This window comes from Oryza glaberrima, chromosome 2, assembly GCF_000147395.1.
Source record: "Oryza glaberrima chromosome 2, OglaRS2, whole genome shotgun sequence".
NCBI classification, from domain to species: Eukaryota; Viridiplantae; Streptophyta; class Magnoliopsida; order Poales; family Poaceae; genus Oryza; species Oryza glaberrima.
This window is the reverse complement of record NC_068327.1, coordinates 868,295-893,146: the sequence shown is the minus strand read 5'-3', so window position 1 is coordinate 893,146 and position 24,852 is coordinate 868,295. Positions and strand designations below refer to the sequence as shown.

The window sequence follows — 24,852 nt, the reverse complement described above, 5'->3', positions numbered from 1 at the left end:
GTTTCTAATTCAGAAATGTTCCCTCAGATAAAAACTCAGGAACTGTGTCAACGATCCTAAAATTGTGAGTATTTTCTTTTCAAACAATACTTTTAGATTTTTAGAAATATACCATAACAGAAATTAACAGTCAAAATAGTATTTTATACACACTCAAGTTTAGAGATTCAGTTGAATTGTATTTTATTCAAATAATATTATAATAGCTAGCACATTACATCTTCAGAATTAATATATACTCCAGTATATTGCATCCAGCCCGAATCAAAATTCAGCATCCATCCATATCAAAGTCACATCCGATAAATCGAATTGGAACTTGTATACAACGCTATACATGCAATCTAGTAGCAATAGCATTAGCAGGTTCCTCTTCTTGTGCGGTTCGTTTCAAAAAAGCAGGTTCCTCTTCTTATCAACAACGAAGAAATCAAATTCGATTGAGAGCAAACACACAAGTACCATGATAATCGAAAATAAATACTAGCTGTTCGCTTGTTCAGTGGGAGGAGGAGATCAACGCGGATGTGAACGCGGTCGTCAGGGCCGAAGAAATCGGCATGGCCGTGGTCGATAGTGGAGGAGATCGGTGCAGTGCAGATGCGCGTGGTCGCCAGCAACGGAGGTTGGCACGGCCGTGGTGGCTAGACTGGGATCAGTGACATCGACGGCGGGAATACCAGGGGTGGAGGATGGCAGGATAATCGAGGTCACCGACGGGGAGATAAAACGGCGGCGGCAGGATGAACGCCGGCTGATCGAAATGGGCGCCACCACCGGAATCGAGCTGTGCAGGAACGGACGGCGGATGGATGCGGCGAGACGGTCGGAGCAATACGAGACTAAAAGAAAAGGAAAACGCAAATACCCAAATTACCTTAAGCACATAATTAGTAAGTACTAATATACCCTTCTAAACGGATGGTTTAGATCATTTTTACTGGTAGTAGAATACTACGAGTAGAAAGCACCGTAGTCAAGCTCCACAAAATTTCGGTTTTGGTGCACTGCAGGAGACCCTTTTGGAGAATATTAGACGCAAAAGATTTCTGCTCGTATTGGATGATATGTGGGAAGATGGGGACATGAGTGGATGGAATAATCTGTTAGCTCCATTCAAATGTAATGAAGCAACCGGCTGCATGATTTTAGTGACAACTCGAAGGACATCAGATGCAAAAAGGATAGGAACAGTTAACAAGGTTGAAGTGAATGGTCTGGATGAAACAGAGTTTTGGTTGCTCTTCAAGGCATGGGCATTTAATGGTTATGAGAACCTGGAGCTTGATCCATTTTTTCAATCCACTGGGAAAGATATTGCTAGAGAACTAAAGGGCAATCCGCTGGCTGCACAGAGCGTTGGTGCCCTTCTGAACAGGAGTGTTAGCTTTGAGCACTGGAGAAAAGTTCAGTACAAATGGAAATCTCTTGTAGGACAGGATGATGATATTCTATCCATCTTGATGATTAGTTATGAATATCTACCGGTCCACCTGCAGCATTGTTTCTCATATTGTTCCCTGTTCCCAAAGGATCACAAATTTAATGGGAAAAAATTGGTCCATGCTTGGATATATTTTCATAGCCTTGTCTATCTTTACACACATGCTCTAAAATTTCACGAGTTAGGCTCTTCTCATTGAAATTATCAGATACACAAACCCACATTCGCAAATCAAAATGGTCTTTAATTCTTTGATCATGGTATACAAATCTAGCAAGCGTTGTTTTCCCAACACCACCAACACCAACTAATGGCAAAACACCTAAATCACTAGATTTTCCCTTTGTTAAAAGCTCTATTATGTTGTCCCTTTCTGCATCCCTCCCGTACACCTTGCGTTCAATCAGAAGGGATGTTGTCTGGCGTGGCTTCCTGGGCTCACTCTGAATCTGCTTTGACATTGCAATTTGGCATGAAAGCTCTAGCTGAAGAATCTCCAGCACAGGCTTGCCCTTAATGCGCAATTGATTCAGTATTCCTTTGATCCTGTCAGAAATATCATGTTTAATCTCAAGAGGTAGTATGATGCTATGAGTTGGCTCTTCCTCTCTTTTCCTTTTTCTGCCATGCATGGCCCAACCAATAATTTGATTCATGCCGCTGCTTACTTGCTGAAAAAGGGACGGAGTGTATGAAGACACACAGCTTCCCTCAGGATCAATACAAGCAGAAGCACGAGAGCCTTTCCCTGGATAAGCAAGCAATCAATTGTTATGGGGACAAGCAAAAGAAAGCCACTACTAGTTAACCTAGGTTTCCTTAAAACAATAATTAATAGATGTTCAAACAATGGAAAAGTAATCTCAATTAACCGCATTCACGAAAAAAAGCGTTCTCAATTAACCGAGGTATAAACTGGCAGGTGGTGCCTATGGTATTCAGCTGCTTTTAGCCACATAATAAGCTCATAACCCTACCAATACAAAACAAGCAGAAAGCAAGAAATATGAAACAAAAGATTAATGATTGAGGCACCACCTTCGATCTGTTGCTGGAGCTGATAATAGTCAAGCTCGTCCATCACATCCTCAGCATCAAAAAGCACATCTTGTAGTTCATTCAGCGACTCAGATAGTGGCCCGTTGTCAATCTTTCTTCTGTCAGTGGTTGCGAGCACCATCTGCATGCTTCTCATCTCAGACTCAAGCCCTTGCACATGTTCGGTAAGCCCAACTTCACGAGTCCAAACTTGTAACTGCCCAGTGAAGAAACTCCCGAGGATGCTTTGCACCACCCATTCTACTGCAGCTGAGGCTGCAGTGACAACCAACCCCATCAGCTCTCAGTGCACCTGAAAAGGCAGTCACAGAACCTGCAAGAACAAGCCTTGCACTAGCAAATGGATTTAGATGAACTTTATGTACTGATGCATTATTAAAGCATGAGGAGTGGCAGAAATCGAGGCAGGTAACAAACATAGAAAGGGTCAAGGAAACATGACATGGGCTCTGCACTGCACAGCCGTGGAATTATGGGAGCCCTTGAGTAAAATATTCACAGAAGCACCTCTCTGAAACAAAATCATTTGTTGGCATAATGTTTGGTACTACAAGTAATGACTTTGCACTTGTGCGGTACTGTTCTATATACTAATGGGATATAATGTAGTCATCAACCTTGTGGAAAATTGCAAGTTGTGACGTTGCGTACCAACTTATAGATTTTGTTGCCTATTTTTATCAGAGCTTCAGGATAAAATGGTAAGACTACTACCATTATTTTTTGCAAACAGTTTTATGGAACCTCACATTCTGAACTTGAAAAACTGAAAAGGGGGAAAAAGGACCATAGTGTGAGGTCTTTACTATAGCATCTTGAATGATACTATTATTTTGTTACAAGAGGTACAATCACCAACAAGAGACAAAAATTACAAAGGGACATGCTTAAGCCTTAAACTAGATCCTGCTATGATCCTTGTACCTATTGACAATGGCATACAGCATGCGGGAAATCACCACTAGTCCAGGGCAAAAGACCAAATTCCAGTTGTAACATATTTGCAGGAAACAAATAGAACTATAGCTTATTGAAACAATTATACTCAAATCTTCTCACATGCCCAATTTACATATCTATGACAACCATGGCGCCAAAGATTATCATGTCTAACTGTGCATGTACTTCAAATGCTGCTCCTTTGAACTTGGGAGGGAGTATATGATGTTCTGAGGCGGAAGGCACCTCCTATTGTCAGTAAACTTTCCATGTTAGAAATTACTAGGCTGTGACAAATTGACAATAGAATTACAAGGCAATTTCATGGAAGCAGGTAATAACATTGACAAAACAAGGCCTTTACTGGGTCAGCTAACAGTTAACATGATTACCTTTGCTGGTCAAGTGGCCAGGAAGGTAACTTGTAGAACTGAATAATGAGGTGAAATGAACATGAGGTGCCAACACAGAAGTCAATGGTAGAACAATAAACCGCCGATTTTACCCAATCCATGATCCAACCAACGCTTGTCACTTCTGGACTCAACATCAAACCCACACAAAATTTCCGGTTTGATTTCTTCATTTTTAATTAATTATCGGTTGGAATTGAAGGATGAAATAGCAGAAAAAGTGGATCTGACCTCTGAAGTCTGAACCGGCCAAAAATTCGGGAGCTTTCACCCCCCCCCCCCCCCCCCCCCACGCACGCACATTGATGGATGAGTGCAGAGCGGAGGAGGTGAATCTAGCCAGGTAGGGTATTGGATTGGACGGGAGAGGCGATTTTCGCCGGCGCGGAATCCATCAGCGGCAGCTTTGAGCGAGCACTGGCTTGTGCAAACGAATAGCTAGCTACAGGGAGAGGACAAGTCGCGGGCCGCCGATTCTGAGGGAGAGGAGACCGGAGTGGCGCGCGCGGAGGGCTGGATTTTTTTTTTTTTGGGACATCAGCGCAGCACAGACGAACTGGATTTTGTACTGTAGTAGTACTGTGCTACGGGGTCTCTAGTAGTACTCCCTCAATTTACTTTTCATAGTCATATTTTCAAATCTGAAAAATTTATTTTTGATAGGCATATTTCAATCCAACAACCTACTCCCTCTATCTACTTTTGATAGTCAAATTTCATCTTGGCACACAGACCAAGGATAAGTGATTCTACTTATCATCTATTTAAATATGCTACTCCCTCCATTCCAATTTGATCTACATATAGTTTTTTTGAGTTTATTCCTAAATGATTTACATATTTGTGTTCATTTATTAGGTCTATTCGTTATTTGTGCATTGGAGTAAATGGACATTGATGCACGCATCCATGCACACATGTATTTATAACCCACATGCAATATCTTAATTTGCTATTGGCTAGGAAATAGTGGGGATAGTGCATGCATTGAGTTTGTTGCTAAAGTAAATAGTATAATATGAGAGAGTTATTAGCTTTTCTTGGTCTTGGTGTACCTATGAAATATGTAGATCAATTTGGAATGGAGGGAGTACTAGTCATTCCTCGTAAACAAGCGATACATTAATATTTACATCTCTCGATGCCCATGTAGCCAATCTTGTGTGAAAGAATGAAGAGTCACACATTAAATCCAAGAAAACCATTAAGATGATAAGTTGTTGGATTGAAATATGTCTATCAAAAATAAATTTTTCAGATTTGGAAATATGACTATCAAAAGTAGATGGAGGGAGTATCATCTTAATGACTTTCTCGGATTTAATGCATGACTCTCCATTCTTCCATACATGATTGGCTACATGAGCATTGAGAAATGTAAATATTAATGAATCGCTTGTTTACGAGGAATGACTAGTAGCATATTTAGATGGATGATAAGTAGAATTACTTATCCTTGGTCTGTGTGCCAAGATGAAATATGACTATCAAAAGTAGATAAAGTGAGTAAAATTTATTGGCTATATTTTACACTTTATGGTGCTTTGTAAATTGAAACGCAAGAATCTTGTTAAAAAATGAGCATTTTTAAACAAAAATTAATTCAAATTCCGCAAAAAAAGATCAATAAAATTCCTTCGTTCGCAATTGCAATTTGCAAGTAGCTAGCAAGTCACCACAAAAGCTGCAAAGCAGAAACAGTGCTTGGTCCTTTCAATGCTTTGCTACTGAGTCCAGCCACTGGCAACAGCATGGCACATTATTGGCACTCCAAACCGAGCTGATTCATGGGCAACTGAATTACACTCCAAGAATAGGGATACAAATTAAAGGTCCGTTTGGTTTGTACCTTAAAATTTGGCACTGCCAAATTATTTGGCTTAGTTGAATACCAAATACAACTTTGGTAGCAAAGCAAATGAATGCCTAGCCAAGTTTTGCCAAAAACTTTGGCAATGGCCAATTCTTGCCATTGCCAGAAAAGTTGGCAAGGCTATAAACCAACAAGACCTCAATGAAATTATAAGATAGCTTCCCTGACCAAAGAACCAGTCATCAACATATCAAAAGAGGAGTTACATAGGGTCATCTTGAAGTGAAAAAGAAATATCCAGTTTCATGTTAATCTCTACAATTCAGGTGAAGCTTCTGGAGATGAAAAATGCACTGAAATAAAAACCATCACACATCATAGTACCGTAAATAACCCTGGGCACCGGTGTGGCATGATGTAAAAGGCTACTACATGATCTTACCTGAGTAAATTGGTTGCTTCTCCCTTGTTCTCAAAAGCTGCTCTTATGTGTACATGCAATTGGTATCAAATATCATCTGCATTTGTGAATTCCATTTGTATAATGCTTGTGCTGAGCAATTGACTGACCCACTCTTAACGTCTTCTGGCTTCTGCCTATGCAGCAGTGAGTGAGAGGAACTGAATAGAGGGCAACAGAGCAGGTGCGGCTGATCTCTGCTGCATGCTAGTCCTGATGTCTGGCGAACATCTGTAGCAGGGCCAGGTGACGTTTTTGTGTAAATGACTGCCGTGCCAAGAACCTGAACCAAGTACCTTCAAGAAAAAGAAAATTAAATAATTTTGATGTCAGTCATAAACAAAATAAATCCAGTGTAAATTTGTAATGCACCACTGTTAAACAATCTATATACTTTTTAAAAAGAAGGTAGTGGTGACAGTGAATCTGCCACCACACCTACTTCCATTGCAGATTTTGCAAATTCCTCCTTGAACTTCTTAATATTTAGAAACAAGAAAATCTAAATGGATACCACATATAAAATCAAATTAAGATCCCCTACAGAAAAAAGGGGTGTGAAACACAATATTATAATAAGTTTTGTTTTATCCATAGTAAAGCACATGCATTCAGCTAGTTTATAAACAATTAAATAAAAAGTCAGCTCATGCCATCTCCCAGCTGATTCTGTTAATGTCCATAGTCCATACAAGTCCATAGCACTGCTAAGTTGTGTTAATGTCTTTTCAATATCTTGTATTTTTCATCCACAATATACATCATGCAATCCATTTTTTTTTCTGTCATTTAGGGAAGTTTGCAGTTGATTATAAGTAGAAAATAACAAATGTGGACAACTTAAGCTAAATTAGACAGCCCTGAACAAAAGCAAAACCATTGCCGGCAGCTGCACCAGAAGGGCAGGCAAGGAAGCATATGGCAGCTCGTGTTGCTGGCAGATGATATTTTTTAAGAAAGAATACGTGGAGGGTGAGTCAGTGTACCTTAGAACTCAGGAGTAGCTTAGCGTGGCTAATTCACTGTTTAGTAAATGTACCCTGAGCTTCTCAGTTTCTGCCATTCTGCATTGCATACATAGCTCCTCGCTGGCATCATATAATACAAGGTATAGGAGCGACGATGGTAGACCCATCTTTGGCAATCCTCGGACGTTGCGACAACCTCTGATATATAACTCCTCGAGGGAGTCAATGCTTCTTAGATTTGCAGGAAGTGACTCGATATGCAGACAGTACTCGAAATGTAGTTCTCGTAAGGAGGTGAGAAGTTGGAGCGCTCTCTCTTGTTCCTCTGTCAGGCTCGCCATGCAACCAGAACTATTCCCATCTAACATAAGGAACCGTAGAGATGTGAGATGTTTGCATAGGGTCATGGAAAGGACTGAAGTATCATCAATATCTAGGGTTTCCAGTCTAAACCAGGTATCAGAGGCCCCTTGCTGCTGCAACACAAGCTGCAGACATCGGGGTACACCAGTGGAGCCATGTACTGTCAGTGACCTAAGGTTTCTGATGGACTGGAAGCCCTCTATTGATGCAAGCTCCGTGCAGAAGATAATTTTCAGCTCTTCCAGTGCTGTGCAGTATCCCAGCTGTAGAGATGTCAATTGTGGACAATGCCGTAGCTCTAATTTTGTGAGAGAAGGGAGGCAGGACAGGAAACGAGGATGGATACTGCCTTTGAAATTTCTGACCACAAGTTCTGCAAGTGACAGGGGAAACAGTCCACCCAGACTGCCGCCTTGTCCTTGCTCCTTCAGCTTGCGATCCCACACTGCAGACAACTCAGGATTCATATGGATATCCAATCGTCGAAGAGAGCTCAGGTGCTGCAAGCCCTCCAACACACCCAGCTGTTCACACCCCAAGATCTGCAAATACTCCAAGGCCATACAGGGATTCAGCTGCACAGACTCCAAATATTGACTATCTAGGCTTAACTTTTTTAGGTGAGGCAGGCCCTCAGGGGAGAAGGACTGCAAGTTTACCGGGAGAGGACTGAGATTAAGATCCTGAAGTGACATTGGTAATAATCCATTGTTGTTTGTTTCATTCACCAACGATGAGACCAGCTTGGGGCAATCCTTAATTTCTAGCATCATAAGAGAGGTGCATCCTCCAAATCCTCCATTGACTCCAGAAAACTCCAGGTCTGGACAGCTCCAAATGCGTAACATCTTTAGAGAACGGAGGATATTACATGGAATTTGCAAGATCTGTTCATCCCTGGCTGTGGTTGGCTCTGCCGAAGCCAAACTGCTCGTTGCGTCTGTTTCTGTAGGTTGAATCATTAATAGGAATTTTATCTGTGGACACCCCCATAAGTCCAACTTCTCAAGGGACTGCAAATGAGGAAGCATTTGAGTTAGCCATCTACCTGCTGTGCCACATGATGAAATGACGAGAGATTTCAGAGACGGGAGGACAACATCATTTGTACTAGGTATACTGTTTTCATGAACTGACTCGGACATAACTTGTAGCTGGAGCAAATTAGGGCACATCTGTATGACCAAACGTTCTAAAGCAATGAGCTGGCTGAAAACTTCATTGGATACATAGATCAAGTTGGGACAATGTTGTAGGTACATCGACCTTAAGCCCTTCAGATTATGGAACGGTAAGATCCTGCCATCCATCTCAGTCAAATTATTGGATTGTACAGTGAACGTTCTCTGATATATCTTCATTGTTGGAAATGCTGAAAGTCCCTTTATGGACAAATCAGAAATCAGAGGAGAAGGTGGCATAGGAATCGACACTGTCAAACTGGGGCAATCATTGATGGTGAGTTTACGGAGACTAGATACCAATTCCTTTTGATGTACTTGGGAGGTCGAAACCGGTAGAGGTGGAGAAGCTGTTATTCCACTGCAACGTTGCAGGCTAGGCATTTGAATCAACACCAACTTCTCCAGAGAAGGAACTGACAATTCTTCAACAAAAGGCACGTCCATTAATTCCAGTTCCTTGAGTACTCCCATTTCCTCTAAGGGAAGGATCTTCCATTCTCTGAAATATCATTTATCAAAAAGTAAGTGCACAATAAATTTAGCAATTATATTGAACAAGCAAGATTAATAAGAAAAGATAAATACATTATACAATGACAACGACCGATGGTGAGTTTCTTGAGAGACGGAAACCATGACTTCTGCTTGGTGTGAAAATAGTCACTGTGAAAAAGAGTGAACTTATTCAGCCGAGGGCAATCCTTCACCATCAATACTCTTAGACCTGATGTCAAATCTGGCCCATAAGTGCCAAGACATTTTTCCAATTTTGGTGTATTAACTAAGACCAACTCTTCCAAATAAGAAGGAATTGAGACTGATATCAAATTCCACATCTTGATTAACTTTAGTTTCCTGAGTACTGGAAGCATTTCAAGAGATTTAACAATTCGCCATCCTCTATAGTTCTCTAGATGAAGTGTCTGCAGTGAGGTAACATTATTGGCAAGCCAAGTCGGTGATGTAGCACCACTGTATCGAGTTAACTGTAGGTCTTTGAGATTCTGGTGTGGCTCAAGACCCTCAAGCACATCGTCTCTTGTTTTCTCTGCAGTAGGCTCAGAGCTCATGCTGTAATCATCCCATGACAAGGACAACTGTTGGAGATGCTCTTTATCAATCAATTTTGCACTCTTGGCCTCTTCTTTAGTTTTCACATTTTCAAGTTGAGAAATTCTAAGTATTACAAGCTCATTCATGGATCGAAGTTGTCTGACATTAAAATTACTAGCATCTTGAACCTTGAATGTCAGTTCCTGAAGAGATGTCAAGCTGCCAACACCAGAAATTTCTGTGTGCACTTTCTCATGAGCAATAATATGACGTAAATTAACGAGATTATTCATACCAGAAGGTACTATAATATTGGCTAAACTGCTAGCATCCAACACTTGGAGGTGGTAAAATTTTGTCAAAGCTTGAGGAATGCAAGCATTTACAATTTCCAGATATCCAGATATACTCACGGTTGGTTCAACAACGAGTTCAAGACAACGGAGGTGATATGAACTTAACAAATTGTGTGTAGAGCTAATGTTGGCAGCCGTCACATTAATCTTTAGCAAACGTAACCTTTTTGATTCCTTGCATAAACTATCTAAGGAGCTTAATAATGTTATGCTATTTCGGCCGAAGAACATCAAGGTCCTCAGTTTTTGCAAAGATACGATATTCTTTAGTATGTTCTCAAACTTCTCACTAGGGAACTTGCAACGTTCTTCATCATAAGCAGTAGTTATGATTGACAGATGTCGAACACCTGGTGGAATTTTCTTAGATTCCAATCCATCTACAGTGGCACACTCATTTTGAGAAACTTTCTCAGCCAAGTCATGCATTAGGTCATGCATAACATAGTGTGACTCAACCTCTTCGAAGAAGCCAGAGTCAACTAAGTCATCTAAATATTGCTTTCCTGTTTCCTCCAATCTCCCCGTATGGCATTCGCACCGCACAAAATTTTGTGACATCCAAGCACAGACTAACTTTTCCCTAGTAAATTGGTGATCCTTTGGGAACAGAGAGCAGTATGAGAAACAGCGCTGCAAGTGGAATGGTAGAAATTCATAACTGAACTCCAAGATGGATAGAATATTATTATCATCATGTTCTAGAAGAAATTTCCATTTGTACTGAACTTTCCTCCAGTGCTCAAAGCTAACGCTCCTGTTTAAAAGTGCACCAACGCTCCGTGCAGCCAGTGGGTTGCCCTTTAGCTCTTTAGCAATTTGTTTCCCAATTGATTGCAAAATTGGATCGCGCACATGGTTCTCATTACGAAGAAACGCACATGCCTTGAAGAGCAACCAAAACTCTGTTTCATCCAGACCATTCACTTCAACCTTACTCATTGTTCCTATCATTCTTGCAACTGATGTCTTTTGAGTTGTTGCTACAATCATGCATCCATTTGCTTCATTACATTTCAATGGAGCTAACAGCTTTTCCCATCCACTCCTGTCCCCATCTTCCCACATATCGTCCAATACGAGCAGAAATCTTTTGTGTCTAATTTTCTCCTGAAGGGTCTTCTGCAGCACATCAAAACTGATTATATTTTTGTAACCTTGTTTATCTTTACACACAAGCTCTAACATCTCATGTGTTAGGTTCTTCTCATTGAAATTATCGGATACACAAACCCACATTCTCAAATCAAAATGGTCTTTAATTCTTTGATCATGGTATACAAATCTTGCAAGCGTTGTTTTCCCAACACCACCAACGCCAACTAATGGCAGAACACCTAGATCACTAGATTTCCCCCTTGTTAATAGCTCTATTATGTTGTCCCTCTCTGCGTCCCTCCCGTAAACCTTGTGTTCAATTGGAAGAGAAGTTGTCTGACGAGACTTCCTGGGCTCACTATGGCTTTGCTTTGGCATTGCAATTTGGCGTAAGATCTCTAGCTGAAGAACTCCTTGCACAGGCTGGCCCCTAGAGCGTAAGCGATTCACTATTTCGTTGATACTCTTAGAAATATCATGTTTAATCTCAAGAGGCAGCACGGTGCTATGAGTTTGATCCTCCTCTTCCTCGCTTTTCCTTTTTTTGCCACGCATAGCCAAACCAATATTATGATTCATGCTGTTGCTTACTCGCTGGAAGTAAGATGGAGTAGATGAAGACACAAAACTTCCCTCAGGGTTAGTACAAGAAGCAGCACTAGAACCTTTCCCTGGATAAGAAAAACCTCGGTGTTATGGGACGAACAAAAGAAAGCCACTTCTGCAATATACTGTTAATAATTAAGTAAGGTTCTTAAAAATGGTAAATAATGGAAGTTTAAATGATGGGAAGGTAGTCTCAATTAACTGCGAAAAGCTGATGGGTGGTGACTGGTGCCTATGGACTACGGTATTCAGCTGCTCTTAGTAGCACAGTAAGCTCACAAGTACACAAATGCAAAAGAAGCATGAAGCAAGAATCATGGAATGGAAGGTTGATGAGATAACCTTCGATGTGTTGCTGGAGCCGGTAGTAGTCAAGTTCGTCCATCACGTCCTCAGCATCATAAAGCAGCTCTTTTAGCTCATCAAGCGACTCGGCCAGTGGCCTGTTGTCAATCTTGCTACTCTCGGCGGCTGCAAGCACCATCTGCATGCTCCTCATCTCAGTCTCGAGCTCCTGAACTTCTTGAGAAAGGCCAACTTCACGCGTCCACACTTGCATCTGTCCAGTGAAGAAATTTCCGAGGATGCTTTGCACCACCCATCCTATTGCAGCCTCAGCTGCCGCCGTGACAACCAACCCCATGAGCTCTCAGTGCACCTAAGGCGGGCAGTAGCAGAAGCACAAACAAGCCTTGCACAAGCAGATGGGGTTTAGGAGCAAGTAGTTGGATTATGCAGTATGGAAGCAATAGGGATGGCTCATGGCTCAAAGCAAGGAAGGCAGCATAGAAAGAGTCAAAGAAACATGTTGTGACTTGTGAGGTATGCACAGCTGCAATATAAATCATTGATATACTGCTTGTGACTATCTATGCAACTATGAGCACACTTTTCTTTACTTATGAATGATAGTGTACACATCGACGTTGAGGAAATTACTAGTTCATGATGTTAGGATAAGATGATTATGCAGATTCGTGCGTGGAATAGCACTACCATATTTTCTATTTTGTTTTGACGCAAGGCACTACTATATTACAAGTACCACAAGCGGCGGTGGAGACAAGACATTTCTAATAAATAGCCTAGTAGCACAGAATAGCAAAGCAATTTCATGGAAGCACCAGAACCATAAACAAACTAAGGCCTTGACTCAGTAAATTAACATGGTTATATCATCAAACGAAGAATGTGAATTGTAAAATACAAAATAAGGTTACCATATGGACGATCTTGGAGCTGAACTGAACATGAATCAGCAAGGCAGTGGCAGAGGGTATTACCAAAATGAACCGATTCTGCTAAATCAAGGCGTGCCGCAGTTGAACTCCTTCCACTTGAGCATTGAAAAAAACGAATGGCAAAAAAGTTCAACACTGCAGAGCTGGACCTGACGTATGAACCGGCCAAGTTGAGAAGGGGATTTCACCTCCCACGCGAGCCGATGGTGACAGCTGAATACTTCAATGGCGCGGAGAGGAGGGCTCGCATGGTGGGGGAACCGAAGAATGATGCTCTGCCCCGCCGCCGCCGCCACCCCCCCCCCCCCCCCCCCCACAGGGGCGAATGAGTAAGCCACAATGCCGTACTGAACCATGGTGCAGTGGCAGCAGGTTGGGTGGCTGGAGAGCGAGCATGGGGAGAGGCAAGCCGCCGCCGCCGCCGCCGCCCTCGCTCTCGCGCCGTCCTCGCCGCCGCCGGCGGCCTCTCCCTACGGCACCAGCTACCACCACCGCCCAAAGGTCAACAGAGCCATGGCCCATTTTGTTCCCCAAGACGACTTAGCCCATGACCGGCCCATTTGAACTTTCAGCCCATGATCCACTCTACTCTTGTCCTGCCACTATCTACACGTTTGGCTGAATCTCAAATACCGGGGTTGATGGGGCTCAACCTCAAACATTTTGCTTCAGTACAGTATACTACCGTTCATCTTCCTTTTCATAGACCTGGCACTTACTATCTTCTTCCTCAAGTCAATCCTCCCTCTTGATTAATGTGGAAAGAAAACAGAACTCAAATTTGAATACGTTTTTCTTTTATCGGCATACAGTTGGGAGCAAAGCTTCTGAAAAAAGAGATTCCATTTCCCAGTTTTGATACCAACCACCGCAAGTAAAGCTTCTGAAAAAAAAGGGTACCAAAGTTAAAAGAAACGAAATAACAGTATAGCACTTGCACCATAAATAAAACAGTAGGGATGTGGCATGATGTACAGACTACTACATCAACGGAACAGACTTCAATTGGTGAATTCTCGCTTCTTCTCAGAAGCTGCTCATAGGTATAAGGTATCCAATATCCATCCACGCATTTGATTTGATCAGCATTATTTTTGTCATTTATCTTCTGCAGAATCCTTGTGCAGATCAAGTGACTGACCCAGCCTTACCATACCCAGCTTCTGCAGCAGTGATCAGTGAGAGGAAGAGGACTCAGAATCTCAGATGGAGGGGAGGAGAGCAGCAGCAGCGGTTGCTCTCTGCTGCATTCTCATCCTGCTGTCAGGTGATCAGCTTCATCAGGTGGCTGCCATGTCCAAGTTCTGCAGATGCTACTCGCAGTGCTACCCTGACTGCAGGAAGAACCTGCCTCGGTTCATCTGCGTGCTCAAATGCATCGATGATTGCAGCCCTAACAAGAAGAAGGTGGCCGCCGGCGACTGCAACAGATTTTGCCTGCTCGCCATCTGCGGCATGGCGTTGAATGGTAAGATCAGATAGCTAGAACAATCTGCATTTTGTGTCTGTCTTTTGTGCATCGTATTTGGGAGATTGTCCTGACTGATTCCTCACTGAATTCTGACTGCTGTGTCTGCATATATGCCTTGACAGGGCAAGCTGATGTTGCATCTTGCGTAGATGACTGCACCAAGAACCCAAATCTACACACCAAGTTCCTTTAAGATCATGGGATTGATTGATTCGCACTGTTGTCTGTCAAGAGCATATCAAATCTAGCATAACGCATACTACAGATCTATAGTCCACTGTTGAACGATGATCAATGATAATAATAATAATAATAAGTTCTGTCTGGTTTACTGGTTCCACAACATTTTTAAGTTCTGTCTGTTTCTTTCCAATTCTCCTGTATCATCCATCTGCATTCTGCATGCACGGTGGCCATTCCTAATTCGTTTCTTCTAGTCCATGGAAGTGTGCAAGAACTGAGCTTATGCAGGTGAACAAGGTAGCAGAAGTACACCCGCATGCAAGAACAGCTCACGAAAGAGAACTTCGCACAAGTGCAATACATACTGTTCATCAACATCAGAATTCAGAAAAATGAAAAGGGTTGGAAATAACATCAGAGAGATCATTTGTATACTAATTATGATTTGCCTCAAGTTGTTGGTCAACATATCTATGCAAGTTAAGACATAGTAAGTTCCAGAATGTGATCCATCATGCCAATCAAATAGTGCATGTCTACTGCCAAACGAATTACAGGCTCCATGTACATAGTTAAGATTTCTTCTAGTTACAGGTGACAAATTTGACGACTCGATGCATTGCACAGCAAACTGCCCCGCTATCTGTTCATTCCATCACACAACACTTCTGTAGTTTCAATGTAAGTTACAGCCCATTGTGACTACTCGTGCATAAAATCATCTCAACTGCCGGCTCTGTACAAAAATGAGCACCGATGTTCCCTCAAAATAGTTTATCCGTGTAGGATTCATTCATCGGGTACAGTGTTCTGCTTCATGGTACCATGAATTCAGCCACTCCTAGAATATGGGCAGCTATATGTCTATCTTTCGTTGATCATGCAGAGGTAACCACCCCCAGCATTCCGCTCCAGAGGGTACCTGGTGGCACCTCTCATGTACTCCAGATGCTTCAAGGCAGCATGGCGGACAACAGATCTTTTTGGTGTCTTCCCTTTCTCGCGCTTCTTTATCATGGTGCAAGAGCTCAAAGGGCCCTCGCTTCCAGCCCCAGGTCTCCTATAGTGCATTTTGCAACGACAAGGTTTCAAGTTATACAACTTGTGGCATAATGACATCTGATTAATTTAGTTAATTTAAGAACCAGAACCAAGCAGATGGAAATCAATATCTAGTAACTAAGTATCTAAGTGGAGTTGCCATGGAGTGCTTGACGAATGGAAGCAAGAACCATACTAAATAAAGGTAGGCCACAAAACTTACTTCAACAGTTTCTCAGAAGCAACCCTAGCAGCTTCAATGGTGTCCTTGGTTGGAGCCCACTTTACTACTCTGCCAGGATCACCTCGCATAGGTGAGTGGATTTTTACAAGCTGCACATGTTTATATTTAAAAACAGTAAGTTATCTCTTCACACTATAACAGTGTGGCTAAGTAATAATCCTTCCATGTAGGAATGGTTTGATTAGTTCGGATTAGGGGAAATGAGAAACTCACACCAAGACATTCCATCATTTGATAATATGCTCTCCCATGTAGTGGAGTGTGTCCCTTTCTGGACTCCGAAAAGTACCTGGTCCTGAAAGATCATCACATCAACTGTAAGCAGATCTGCAGATCAACATACATCATATTTAGTGCGTAAGATCGATAGCACCAACCATTCCTTGTATCCTGGGTCTACTGTAAATCCATACATGTGGACACTGTCACACATAGACAGAGCGAATTCAAGAGCCTTAAGCCCAGTTCCTTTAGCAGAGGAACCAAACGATGTGCCTAGCATGAGGTATACTGGATTGGTTATTGGAATTTCCTACATAGCAAGAATTCCAGCAGGCAGGTAAGAGAACACAGAATATGTACCCAAGCTACCGTATTTTTCTTAAATAGGACAGGTAAATTACCCGGATCATTTGGTTCATGATATCATGTATTGTTGTCTTAACGATAAGGGCTTCCTTTTTTGTTTCTGCAACCATAAAAATTAGCATGCCTTATCATCTCAGTATCTCACCAAATGGGAAAATAGGTGGCTGACAGACCTACCATCTAACTCAACAACTTTATCTAGAGCCTTTGCAGATCCTCTGTTAAGAAGGCGAAATGTACTCTTTGTCCCAACATATTCTGTATAATTCTGCAATACAAACAGAAGTCAGTTTATGTTCGAGTGAAACGACATAAGAGCAGCAAACATAAGTATCTTAAAGAAACCTGGATGGGTGCACCGTTCTCTCTAATAACGACATCATAAGAATCAATTTCATCCCCAAATTTGGTTTTAAGAAGATCCCCAGAGTTTCCAACTACAGCACATCTACCAAATTGCCGAGGTACATATGGTGGTGTCTCAGGAAGAACTAATGAAAGCTTTTCCATGCAAAGAGTCCTGTTCTGGCACTTGTTCCTGCAATTTCAAGACTAAACATGCTCAATAATCTGTTTGTGGAGTTAACCATGCTGCAAGTCTTGATGAAACTGCAAGTAGTGTACCCACAGATGGATTCCTTTATTGATCCTGCGCCATGCATACTCCTCCCAACCATTTGGCAACGCATCGATGTACTCCTTTGTGAGTATTGTTGTGCTATTGCGGACCTAGGAAAAAAGCAACTGAGTGACCATAAGTCCATAAAAATAACTAATACTGTGATCTAACAAATATCTGGACACAGTGTTTACATAGTGAGGATTGCATGTTTTGCATTATATCATATAATATTAAACTTCAATGTATCTGCAAAAAAACACATACATATGTCAGTTGAATGAATGCTAACCTGCTCCCATGAAGCCACAGCTTCACAGAGATTGAACTCAAATGATAAACCTTCAGGTTCTCCAGTTTTTGGATCTTTCTGCAAATATCAGTGCATAAGAACTAAGAAAAACAAACACATGCACCACAAAAGGTGGCACGAGTACGCGAGGAAAACTGTTCACGCTAATGGCGATTTTCAGAAGCATAAGGTAGGATGCAAGCAATAATTAAAAGAGGCCTTTGCAAACTATGTCAGGAGCTGGCTACAATTGAAATGGGGAAGGCCTGCATCCAGAAGGAAATTACACGGCACATGTGCACTTACCCACTTAGAATCTGTATCGCTTGGATACTGTATTACAATTCGACAGTAATCCTCTCCTGCAATTGCTTTCAGCCCTAGTCCATTTGCATCCTGATTTTTTTTAGCACGAGTACACGTTAGTGATCTTTATATACCAAACGTCAAGTCATCAGCAACAAGAATACACAAAAAACTTCCTTCGCGAATGTAGATAAGGATACTTTCGATACAACAGAGTACATACCAGAACAGTCTACTGAATTACTATGCTTTTGAGTAAACAATTACCACGATACATCAGAATTTACGAAGCAATAACTAATCACCACGCCGATTCTCCATGAGTGTGGAAATCTAATGGCCCCAAATCTCACAATGTAGCATCTAATTGCTCACAATTACAAGACAACTGAATCCCAATTGCCCGTGCAGTGAACAGGATCAATTAACAGCAGAGGCAGATCAGGAAACCGTACCACACACTTGCTGAAGCCGCTCTGCAGCGCGCCGAGCGCCGCCAAGTCCGCATCCGAAACCCTAGCGCCGCCATCTGCACGCAGCGCATCCATCCCACCTCAGAACCTCCCCCACGCCGCACGCAAAGCCAAAAGCAGAAGAAAAAAAAAGGCGCATGCATTACATGAGGAGAGGCCGGAGAGGTAGACGAGGATGGCGGTGACGCCGGAGAAGATGGCGGCGGCGAGCGCGAGGGGGAGCACCCGCATGGCCGGAGCAGCCGAAGCCCTAGCCGCGCTCTGCCGGCTTTGGCCCCTGTGCTCTCGCCGGAGTCGAGAGTGAGAGGAAGCGAGCGGCGGGGGTCAGTTCGCCATTTGCGAAGAGTTCGAGGGGGCTTTTCGCATATTGTGCATTTAGTGAAGTTAGTGTATTGGGCCGTCTCTCACCTATTAATGCAATAAGTCTATTTCACCTCCCTCATTATTTCTATTGAATGAATTACATAACTCAAGCGCAATATCGGGTATAACGCATCCCCCATCTTTAAAAACCGGATCAAATTGAGTCCCTGGCTATTTTGGATAGTGGTTTCGTCCTATGGAATTTTTATCATTTTTATATTTACAGAAATATTTTTTTGCTTTTTTTAAATATTTTTGTCGGTATAATATTTCTGTAAATATTTAAAAAAATGAAAAATGAAAAAAAATTATCGTCCAATGTTGTGCTCATGGTTTCGTCCTATATTGGGCTGGAGCTTTGGATTGGGCCAGCTTCTTCAAGGCAGCATTTTCTTCTCCTCATATTTTCATATTTCCCTAACTCTACATGGAAACTGATTTTTTTTCAAAAAGAAAATGACGGACTCTACACTTTTATATTTGAGCGACTTCTGAATGCTGATGATTCAGAGAGCCCTGAACTGAGACACTGCATCGTGATGATTCTTTTTCTCTTAGTACATTTCTTGGAGGCCGTACAAAGATTCTGCCTGGTTGTGTTTAGTTCACACTGAAGTTTAGAAGTTTGGTTAAAATTGATACGATGTGATAGAAAAGTTGTGTGTGTATGAAAAATTTGATGTAATGGAAAGTTGGAAGTTTGGAAAAAACTTTGGAACTAAACAGGGCCGTAGTTTCTTTGGACCAAAAGAACTTAAGGGATACCGTTAAATTTCTCTTCAAAGATAAGCAAGGGCTGTGTCCAGCAATCAACAATGGCTGGAGCTGAACGGAAGGAAGGATGGATGTTTGGTCGGTTGGCCGGAGACAGGAGAGAAATGGAGGTTGCTTTTGACGTCAAATTGGGCGGCGGCCACACACAAGTCAGGATGAACAGCCTGTCATAACACTGACAGGTCAACACGTATGCATGTATTCCATTCCATGGAATGGAATTTGGTATGTCCTTTAGTGTTTTGACATTTCCCAGTATTTTGTGGCCACAATAATTCCCTCTCTGTATTCATTTTGTGCAAAATAATTCATTGCATATTCATGCTTCTAGCTGTTGGAAATTTGGAACTTGTCATTAGAAAAAAGAGCAGGATCACAACTCACATCAATCAGAGAGTATATGGGCTGCCATATTTAGCCCTCAGGAAAAACATAATTGCTGAATTCTGAAGATACTACTGCCTTGGTTTTGTTACAAGGGCTGCTTGTCACTTTTCAAAAATCGGCAAATTTGCTCAAGAAATGATTTCTTATCACACACAACTGGCCAAAATTGCTACCAAGTTGCAAGGTTTACTCACTATCATGTAGTCTAATGTTCACACTTATGCAGTCAAGCTCAGGTTGCAAGACCCACAAAATTGAACACAGCGGGGAAGCTATTTTGAGCAAGCCATTTCAAGAATTATTCCTTCTATTTCTAGTGGTTACAAATTACAGTTATATTTTTCTTGTTGCTACATTTTACACTCATCATGATTGGGCAACAAGGGCCTTCTTTCATGATATAGCAACAAACAAACATCACCATCTCCAACTGAACATCAGACAAAATTTAGGCCATTTACAGGAAGAATGTCATCAGCTCCAATGCTGTTTATCACCGTGCCTTGGTGGCGTGACCATTGGTCCTTGATCCACGGCGGCCATCAGGGCGCGGCGACGACCGTTGGTGCGCTGTGGCGCGACCATGGCTATGGTCTCTTGATGAACCGCTTCCTCTTGCGTCCCTTGCTCGGCTCTTCATCGATTCGATCCTTTCGAGTGTCTCAAGAACTTCCTTCATTGAGGGCCTGCTCCTGGGCTCACCTGCCAGGCAATTTAGCGTCAACTGCGCCGCCTGAACAGCTTGTTTGGAGTTATACTGGCCCTCAAACCGGGGGTCCATGAGGCGGGCAAGCTTTCTCCGGTCCGCCAAGTAGGGCTTCGCCCAGTCCACAAGGCTGAGCTGCCCATTAGGACGGTTGGGGTCTAGTGCTCGCTGACCGGACATCATCTCCAGCATCACAACTCCGAAACCGTAAACATCACTCTTGACATATAAATGACCTAGTCATGATTTAGTAGAGCAGATAGTGAGAAAGCGAAAATAACCACCGGCAGCTAAGAAAGTATCTACAGATAGTAAACTGTACTTCAGAGCTAATAATAATTTGACAATGTATTATAGAAACTTGAATTCTGAATTTCATGTGGGTTGCAAAACTAACTAGTAACTCTGAAATATTAATGGTACGAGTTGAGGAAAGTTGGGTGCGCACTGTGTCAACTTTTTTTTTGAGTGGAAAGTGACATTAGGCGAATATCCGTACATAAAAAGGATTGTTAGCACACATTTTCCTAAGATGGATCATCCACTTGGATGGCAGTAGGTGCTAACTCATGTTACTCATCCATATCTGTCCAAGATGGAGCCCTACAGTCACATGCGTATACATGTCTAGACTCTGGACTTAGGTAGTGCATACCCACTATTCTATATATTCAATGACTTGGTATTGCTTCCTTTCTAGTTAGGCAATATTCATTTTCACACTTGACTTCTATTCAACATCCATGGACTATTTATATTGTCTGTTAGCTAAAATTCCGAATTTTATCATTGGACAGAAGGAGGAGATATAGCATGCATTCAAAAATGTAAGTGACATGATTGACAATCCAAAACGCTAAATTTGGGAACATATGAAGACTGAGAGGTCAAATTCCACACATATTGCTATTTCAGCTGTACTATGACTATCACATGCAGTGTTAAGTGTTGATAATTAACTGCAGGGTAGGCGTAAGGACACATACCAGTGGCTACATACTCCGGTGCTGCATAACCATATGTGCCCATGACCCTTGTTGTGATATGTGAGTTGCTACCAGTTGGTCCAAGCTTAGCAAGCCCAAAATCAGAGAGCTTTGCATTATAGTTCTGCCAAAGAACACCGTCACCATTTGAACTCAATAATGAGAAGGTTGCAGGCACATTAAATAGCAGAAAGCTTACAGCATCTAGAAGGATGTTGGAAGCCTTAAAGTCACGGTAGATGACTTGTTTCTCTGAGGCATGCAGGAACGCAAGTCCTCGAGCTGCACCAATGGCTATCTTCAGCCTCAGTTCCCATGATAGTGGAGGACATCCTTCTGAAAAGAGATCCAGCCAGTTTCATCATCAGTATACCTCTAAATCAAGTCAAGTAACTGCCCCAAGATATTCTCACATCATGCACTTATATGTTTGCAGATATAGAATTTATGTCTTTGCATGTATTCTACTCCAGAAGACAAAGTATTGCAGGGAGAAAGAAATGCAGTGTGCATGAGCAAGGTAATAACCCCAAATTTTCAGCAAAATGCCTAAGAGAACTTCATTTATGATATAAATAAGATGATGGAAATGATTAGCAATAAGCCAATAAGAACTCACTCTTGAAAAGATGGTTCTCTAAGCTCCCTTTGGCCATGAATTCATACACGAGCAAAAGTTCCTTGTCCTCGAAGCAGTAGCCCAAGAGCTTGACTAGGTTTGGATGCGAGAGCCTACCCAGAAAGTTTATCTCTGACTGCAGGGTACACATTGAGAAATATGATTAGATGTTATTAATGTTGACAAAACAATCGCATCTGTTAGAGTAAACTAAGTTAATTGAGTAGTATATCTTGTTAAAGTCTGCAAAGGCATGTGGGAGGTAGCTGTAGTATTTAGCCTGGAATACCAAAACTGACCCAGAGAAACACAGCATTGTGATAAACATGTGGTTTATAGGATGCTTCTGGTCAGGAATTATGAAGAGTCTAATATTATAACATTAATATGGCTCTGGTCAGCATTTAGCTATTGGCAGTTTAGCACTACCCAGATTACATAGGCCTATTAAAGAATTGACATTGCAGCTTATAAAACAGACAGCCAAGTCATCAGAAGCTAAACAAACATAAAGAACCATAAGCATGAGATGACCATGAGGAGAAACTTCAAAAGTTTAGTGCATTTTTTATCTGTCCATTAATGGTGTATTGCCAGAAAGTGATCCCATCCTCTAACTTGTTAAGTTTATTATACAGTAGTAATCAAAACTAAAGTCAAACCCCATAAGCATGCAAGATTCCTATGCTCATGCTAACCAACTTGGCATCCTGCAATTCAAGTATTTTCTTTTCTTTCTTTCTAAACAAAGAACCTGATTTTTTACCTGCCATTCCTCATAACCTTGCATGCTCTCTGAGTTGAGCTTCTTGACAGCAACAACCATGCCGGTGCCGCCCTTCACCGGGTTCATCGTCTTCTCATCCACCCATCCTTTGTACACCCTCCCAAAGCCGCCCTCCCCAAGAACACTATCCGGCCTGAAGTTCTTGGTGGCTGTCCGGAGCTCAATGAATGTGAATGTCCTGAGGTTTGGTGCCTCCAGGATCTGGCCCTCTGGGTAAACACCGTCGTCGAATCCGCTGCTCGTGCCGCCGCTTCCGGAAGAAGCCATGAAGCTGCTGCCAACGGAGGAGAGCTTCCCAGTTGTGCTATTGCTGGTTGTGATGCTGCTGCTTGTTTTGGGGGTCATTGTCCCTGTAGAACAAACAGCTCATGTTACCTTCTTGCAGTGAGTTTGACTATGACAGAAATATGTGGAGAAAAATGGAGAATCCAGCCAAAGTTGGAGTCCTTTTTTCCCCATTTACTAAGGTAATAGTTAGGATTACACGAGGGGTTATATTGTTGATGAAGCCTGTGTGATTCAGGAAAGGGGGGAAACTACTTTTTGGTGATAAATTCTAACCTGCTAATTAAAGATGTAATTTGAAGAAGAAAACTAAGAAAGTATTGATCTTAAACAACTAAGTGTTAGTCACAGTAATTCGTTTAATTCCTTCTCTAGTCTCTGCTACCATGTCAGTACTGATTATGTAAAAACAAAAAAAAAAAACTTAGAACTTGGAAAACTTAATAAGTTGCCCTGATTCTCTTACAGTTACCGCCCCTAAACATGATCTTGAGCTAGAATAACTGAGATTATTTTTTTTAAAAAAAAAAACCTTATTTCCGCCCCTCGGAAACCTCAAGTGTATTGATCAGACTTGAGAGAAAAGGCCAAACGCTTGATCAGAAACCAAGAAATCTTCATCCAGGACAGGCCCAACTTATAGGATCGCAAAGAAAGAAGAGGAAAGAAACCGAGTTCTTGAAGCGGACAGAATCTCACCTGAGCTAGGCGGCCTGCAATCCCCCGACACATGAGCCTTCCCTGAACCACCACAGATGTTCCCCATCTCTCCTTCTCTCTTTCTCTCTCTGCAGCAATGAAGAACACACCAAGGGGAGGAAGGGAGGAAGGAAGGGTGGGTTGTGGAGAAGAGAAGCCAAGAAAGGGAGGAGGAAGAAGAGTAGGGGGAGGGGAATGGCAAGTCAAGGGGGGGGGGGATTATAAGTAAGCAGACTGCAGAGCTCATGGAGGAGGGGGAGAAGAAGCTGCAAAAAAAAAAAAAAGTCTCCGGTTTCTTTCTGCATGTGGCTGGCCTATCTCTGACTGAATTCAGCTCTCACCTTTCCTTCCAAATGCAAATTTCTTTACAACTTTCCATGTATTTATTAGAGTAATACTACTACCTGTATTGGCAATTTTTCATTGTTAACAGTATTTTTGCCCTAAAAATAGATATGCATGCGAATATAAGTAGGGCCGTGTTTAGTTTCCTACTGATTCTAACTTTCTATCACATCATATCACATCAAAAACTTTTCTACACACGTAAACTTCCAACTTTTTTTTCTAAACTCTTAACTTTCTTCAAACTTATAACTTTTTCCAGGAAAGGTTCACACCCTAGGTTCAGTTCGTTGTCCTTTCATGAATAGTGTATGTATGCAATAAAAGAATTTCATTTTCTCTAAAAATACTTTTTTTACTTATGCATAAAAGTAAAATACAGTTTTCATAGGCATGTAAATATAAGAATATACGAACTATTAAATATGGTTAGAAAGCTTAGCTCATAAGGGAGCATCATTCCAAAAGAAGTGATTACAAGAATATTGGGTCTACTTTGATATTCTGAAAGAAAAATAATTCAAATAAAAGGGATAATGATTTCATTACATGTGTTTTAAAAAAAACAACAATGTTTATAGAAGAAGACAATTGTTAACGACTTTGGTTTTGTTGGGATGTGCCTGGAATTGGTCCAAGGCTCCAAGGCACTATCTATGCTGGGTGGTTTGTTTGACCAGGCAAGCT

At 41.8% G+C, this 24,852-nt stretch overlaps 5 protein-coding genes across 9 annotated transcripts; 1 reads left to right on the top strand and 4 right to left on the bottom strand.

Moving 5' to 3' along the window:
- Window positions 1-1,527: 1,527 nt before the first annotated feature.
- On the bottom strand, window positions 1,528-3,941 carry LOC127761240 (disease resistance protein RGA2-like). The gene is made up of 3 exons (XM_052285507.1): window positions 3,835-3,941; window positions 2,483-2,758; window positions 1,528-2,192 (listed from the first exon to the last, which is right to left on the bottom strand). The coding sequence occupies exons 2-3, from the start codon at window positions 2,637-2,639 to the stop codon at window positions 1,543-1,545; spliced, it is 807 nt and encodes a 268-aa protein (XP_052141467.1). The 5' UTR covers window positions 2,640-2,758; window positions 3,835-3,941; the 3' UTR covers window positions 1,528-1,542.
- Window positions 3,942-5,872: 1,931 nt separating this feature from the next.
- Window positions 5,873-13,288, bottom strand: LOC127761239 (disease resistance protein RGA2-like). Of its 5 annotated transcripts, XM_052285505.1 has the most exons (6): window positions 13,186-13,288; window positions 12,977-13,092; window positions 12,099-12,447; window positions 9,229-11,821; window positions 7,115-9,142; window positions 5,873-6,424 (listed from the first exon to the last, which is right to left on the bottom strand). In XM_052285505.1, exons 3-5 carry the CDS (start codon window positions 12,397-12,399, stop codon window positions 7,123-7,125), a joined length of 4,914 nt encoding a protein of 1,637 aa, XP_052141465.1. In that variant the 5' UTR covers window positions 12,400-12,447; window positions 12,977-13,092; window positions 13,186-13,288; the 3' UTR covers window positions 5,873-6,424; window positions 7,115-7,122. The 5 variants fall into 5 exon arrangements, 4 of the variants coding, with proteins under 4 accessions (XP_052141465.1, XP_052141463.1, XP_052141464.1 ...); XR_008015219.1 differs by lacking the exon at window positions 13,186-13,288 and having other exon boundaries at window positions 5,873-6,021; window positions 6,111-6,424; window positions 12,099-13,172; XM_052285503.1 differs by having other exon boundaries at window positions 12,099-13,092.
- Window positions 13,289-13,998: 710 nt separating this feature from the next.
- Window positions 13,999-14,944, top strand: LOC127761249 (uncharacterized). The gene is made up of 2 exons (XM_052285514.1): window positions 13,999-14,465; window positions 14,591-14,944. The coding sequence occupies exons 1-2, from the start codon at window positions 14,204-14,206 to the stop codon at window positions 14,659-14,661; spliced, it is 333 nt and encodes a 110-aa protein (XP_052141474.1). The 5' UTR covers window positions 13,999-14,203; the 3' UTR covers window positions 14,662-14,944.
- A 172-nt stretch (window positions 14,945-15,116) lies between these two features.
- On the bottom strand, window positions 15,117-18,565 carry LOC127761248 (sialyltransferase-like protein 4). The gene is made up of 12 exons (XM_052285513.1): window positions 18,361-18,565; window positions 18,197-18,270; window positions 17,742-17,831; window positions 17,436-17,513; window positions 17,153-17,253; window positions 16,870-17,062; window positions 16,702-16,792; window positions 16,560-16,624; window positions 16,314-16,468; window positions 16,150-16,231; window positions 15,916-16,025; window positions 15,117-15,711 (listed from the first exon to the last, which is right to left on the bottom strand). The coding sequence occupies exons 1-12, from the start codon at window positions 18,443-18,445 to the stop codon at window positions 15,516-15,518; spliced, it is 1,320 nt and encodes a 439-aa protein (XP_052141473.1). The 5' UTR covers window positions 18,446-18,565; the 3' UTR covers window positions 15,117-15,515.
- A 1,462-nt stretch (window positions 18,566-20,027) lies between these two features.
- Window positions 20,028-24,029, bottom strand: LOC127763587 (probable serine/threonine-protein kinase PIX13). The gene is made up of 6 exons (XM_052288337.1): window positions 23,821-24,029; window positions 22,816-23,186; window positions 22,050-22,185; window positions 21,630-21,766; window positions 21,431-21,554; window positions 20,028-20,680 (listed from the first exon to the last, which is right to left on the bottom strand). Exons 1-6 carry the CDS (start codon window positions 23,885-23,887, stop codon window positions 20,232-20,234), a joined length of 1,284 nt encoding a protein of 427 aa, XP_052144297.1. The 5' UTR covers window positions 23,888-24,029; the 3' UTR covers window positions 20,028-20,231.
- Between the last annotated feature and the right edge of the window lie 823 nt (window positions 24,030-24,852).

Coding starts and splice junctions, on each gene's coding strand:
- LOC127761240 (XM_052285507.1), bottom strand. CDS start 2,639: ATGAGAAGCATGCAGATGGTGCTCGCAACCACTGACAGAAGAAAGATT. Junction 2,193..2,482: donor GCTCCAGCAACAGATCGAAG/GTGGTGCCTCAA, acceptor TTGCTTATCCAG/GGAAAGGCTCTCGTGCTTCT.
- LOC127761239 (XM_052285503.1), bottom strand. CDS start 12,399: ATGGGGTTGGTTGTCACGGCGGCAGCTGAGGCTGCAATAGGATGGGTG. Junction 11,822..12,098: donor GCTCCAGCAACACATCGAAG/GTTATCTCATCA, acceptor TTTCTTATCCAG/GGAAAGGTTCTAGTGCTGCT. Junction 9,143..9,228: donor GGTCGTTGTCATTGTATAAT/GTATTTATCTTT, acceptor ATGATATTTCAG/AGAATGGAAGATCCTTCCCT.
- LOC127761249 (XM_052285514.1), top strand. CDS start 14,204: ATGGAGGGGAGGAGAGCAGCAGCAGCGGTTGCTCTCTGCTGCATTCTC. Junction 14,466..14,590: donor CTGCGGCATGGCGTTGAATG/GTAAGATCAGAT, acceptor ATGCCTTGACAG/GGCAAGCTGATGTTGCATCT.
- LOC127761248 (XM_052285513.1), bottom strand. CDS start 18,445: ATGCGGGTGCTCCCCCTCGCGCTCGCCGCCGCCATCTTCTCCGGCGTC. Junction 18,271..18,360: donor CCTCTCCGGCCTCTCCTCAT/GTAATGCATGCG, acceptor CGCTGCGTGCAG/ATGGCGGCGCTAGGGTTTCG. Junction 16,793..16,869: donor AGAACGGTGCACCCATCCAG/GTTTCTTTAAGA, acceptor TTTGTATTGCAG/AATTATACAGAATATGTTGG.
- LOC127763587 (XM_052288337.1), bottom strand. CDS start 23,887: ATGGGGAACATCTGTGGTGGTTCAGGGAAGGCTCATGTGTCGGGGGAT. Junction 23,187..23,820: donor TTGCAGGCCGCCTAGCTCAG/GTGAGATTCTGT, acceptor TTTGTTCTACAG/GGACAATGACCCCCAAAACA. Junction 20,681..21,430: donor ACCGGAGTATGTAGCCACTG/GTATGTGTCCTT, acceptor AATCATGACTAG/GTCATTTATATGTCAAGAGT.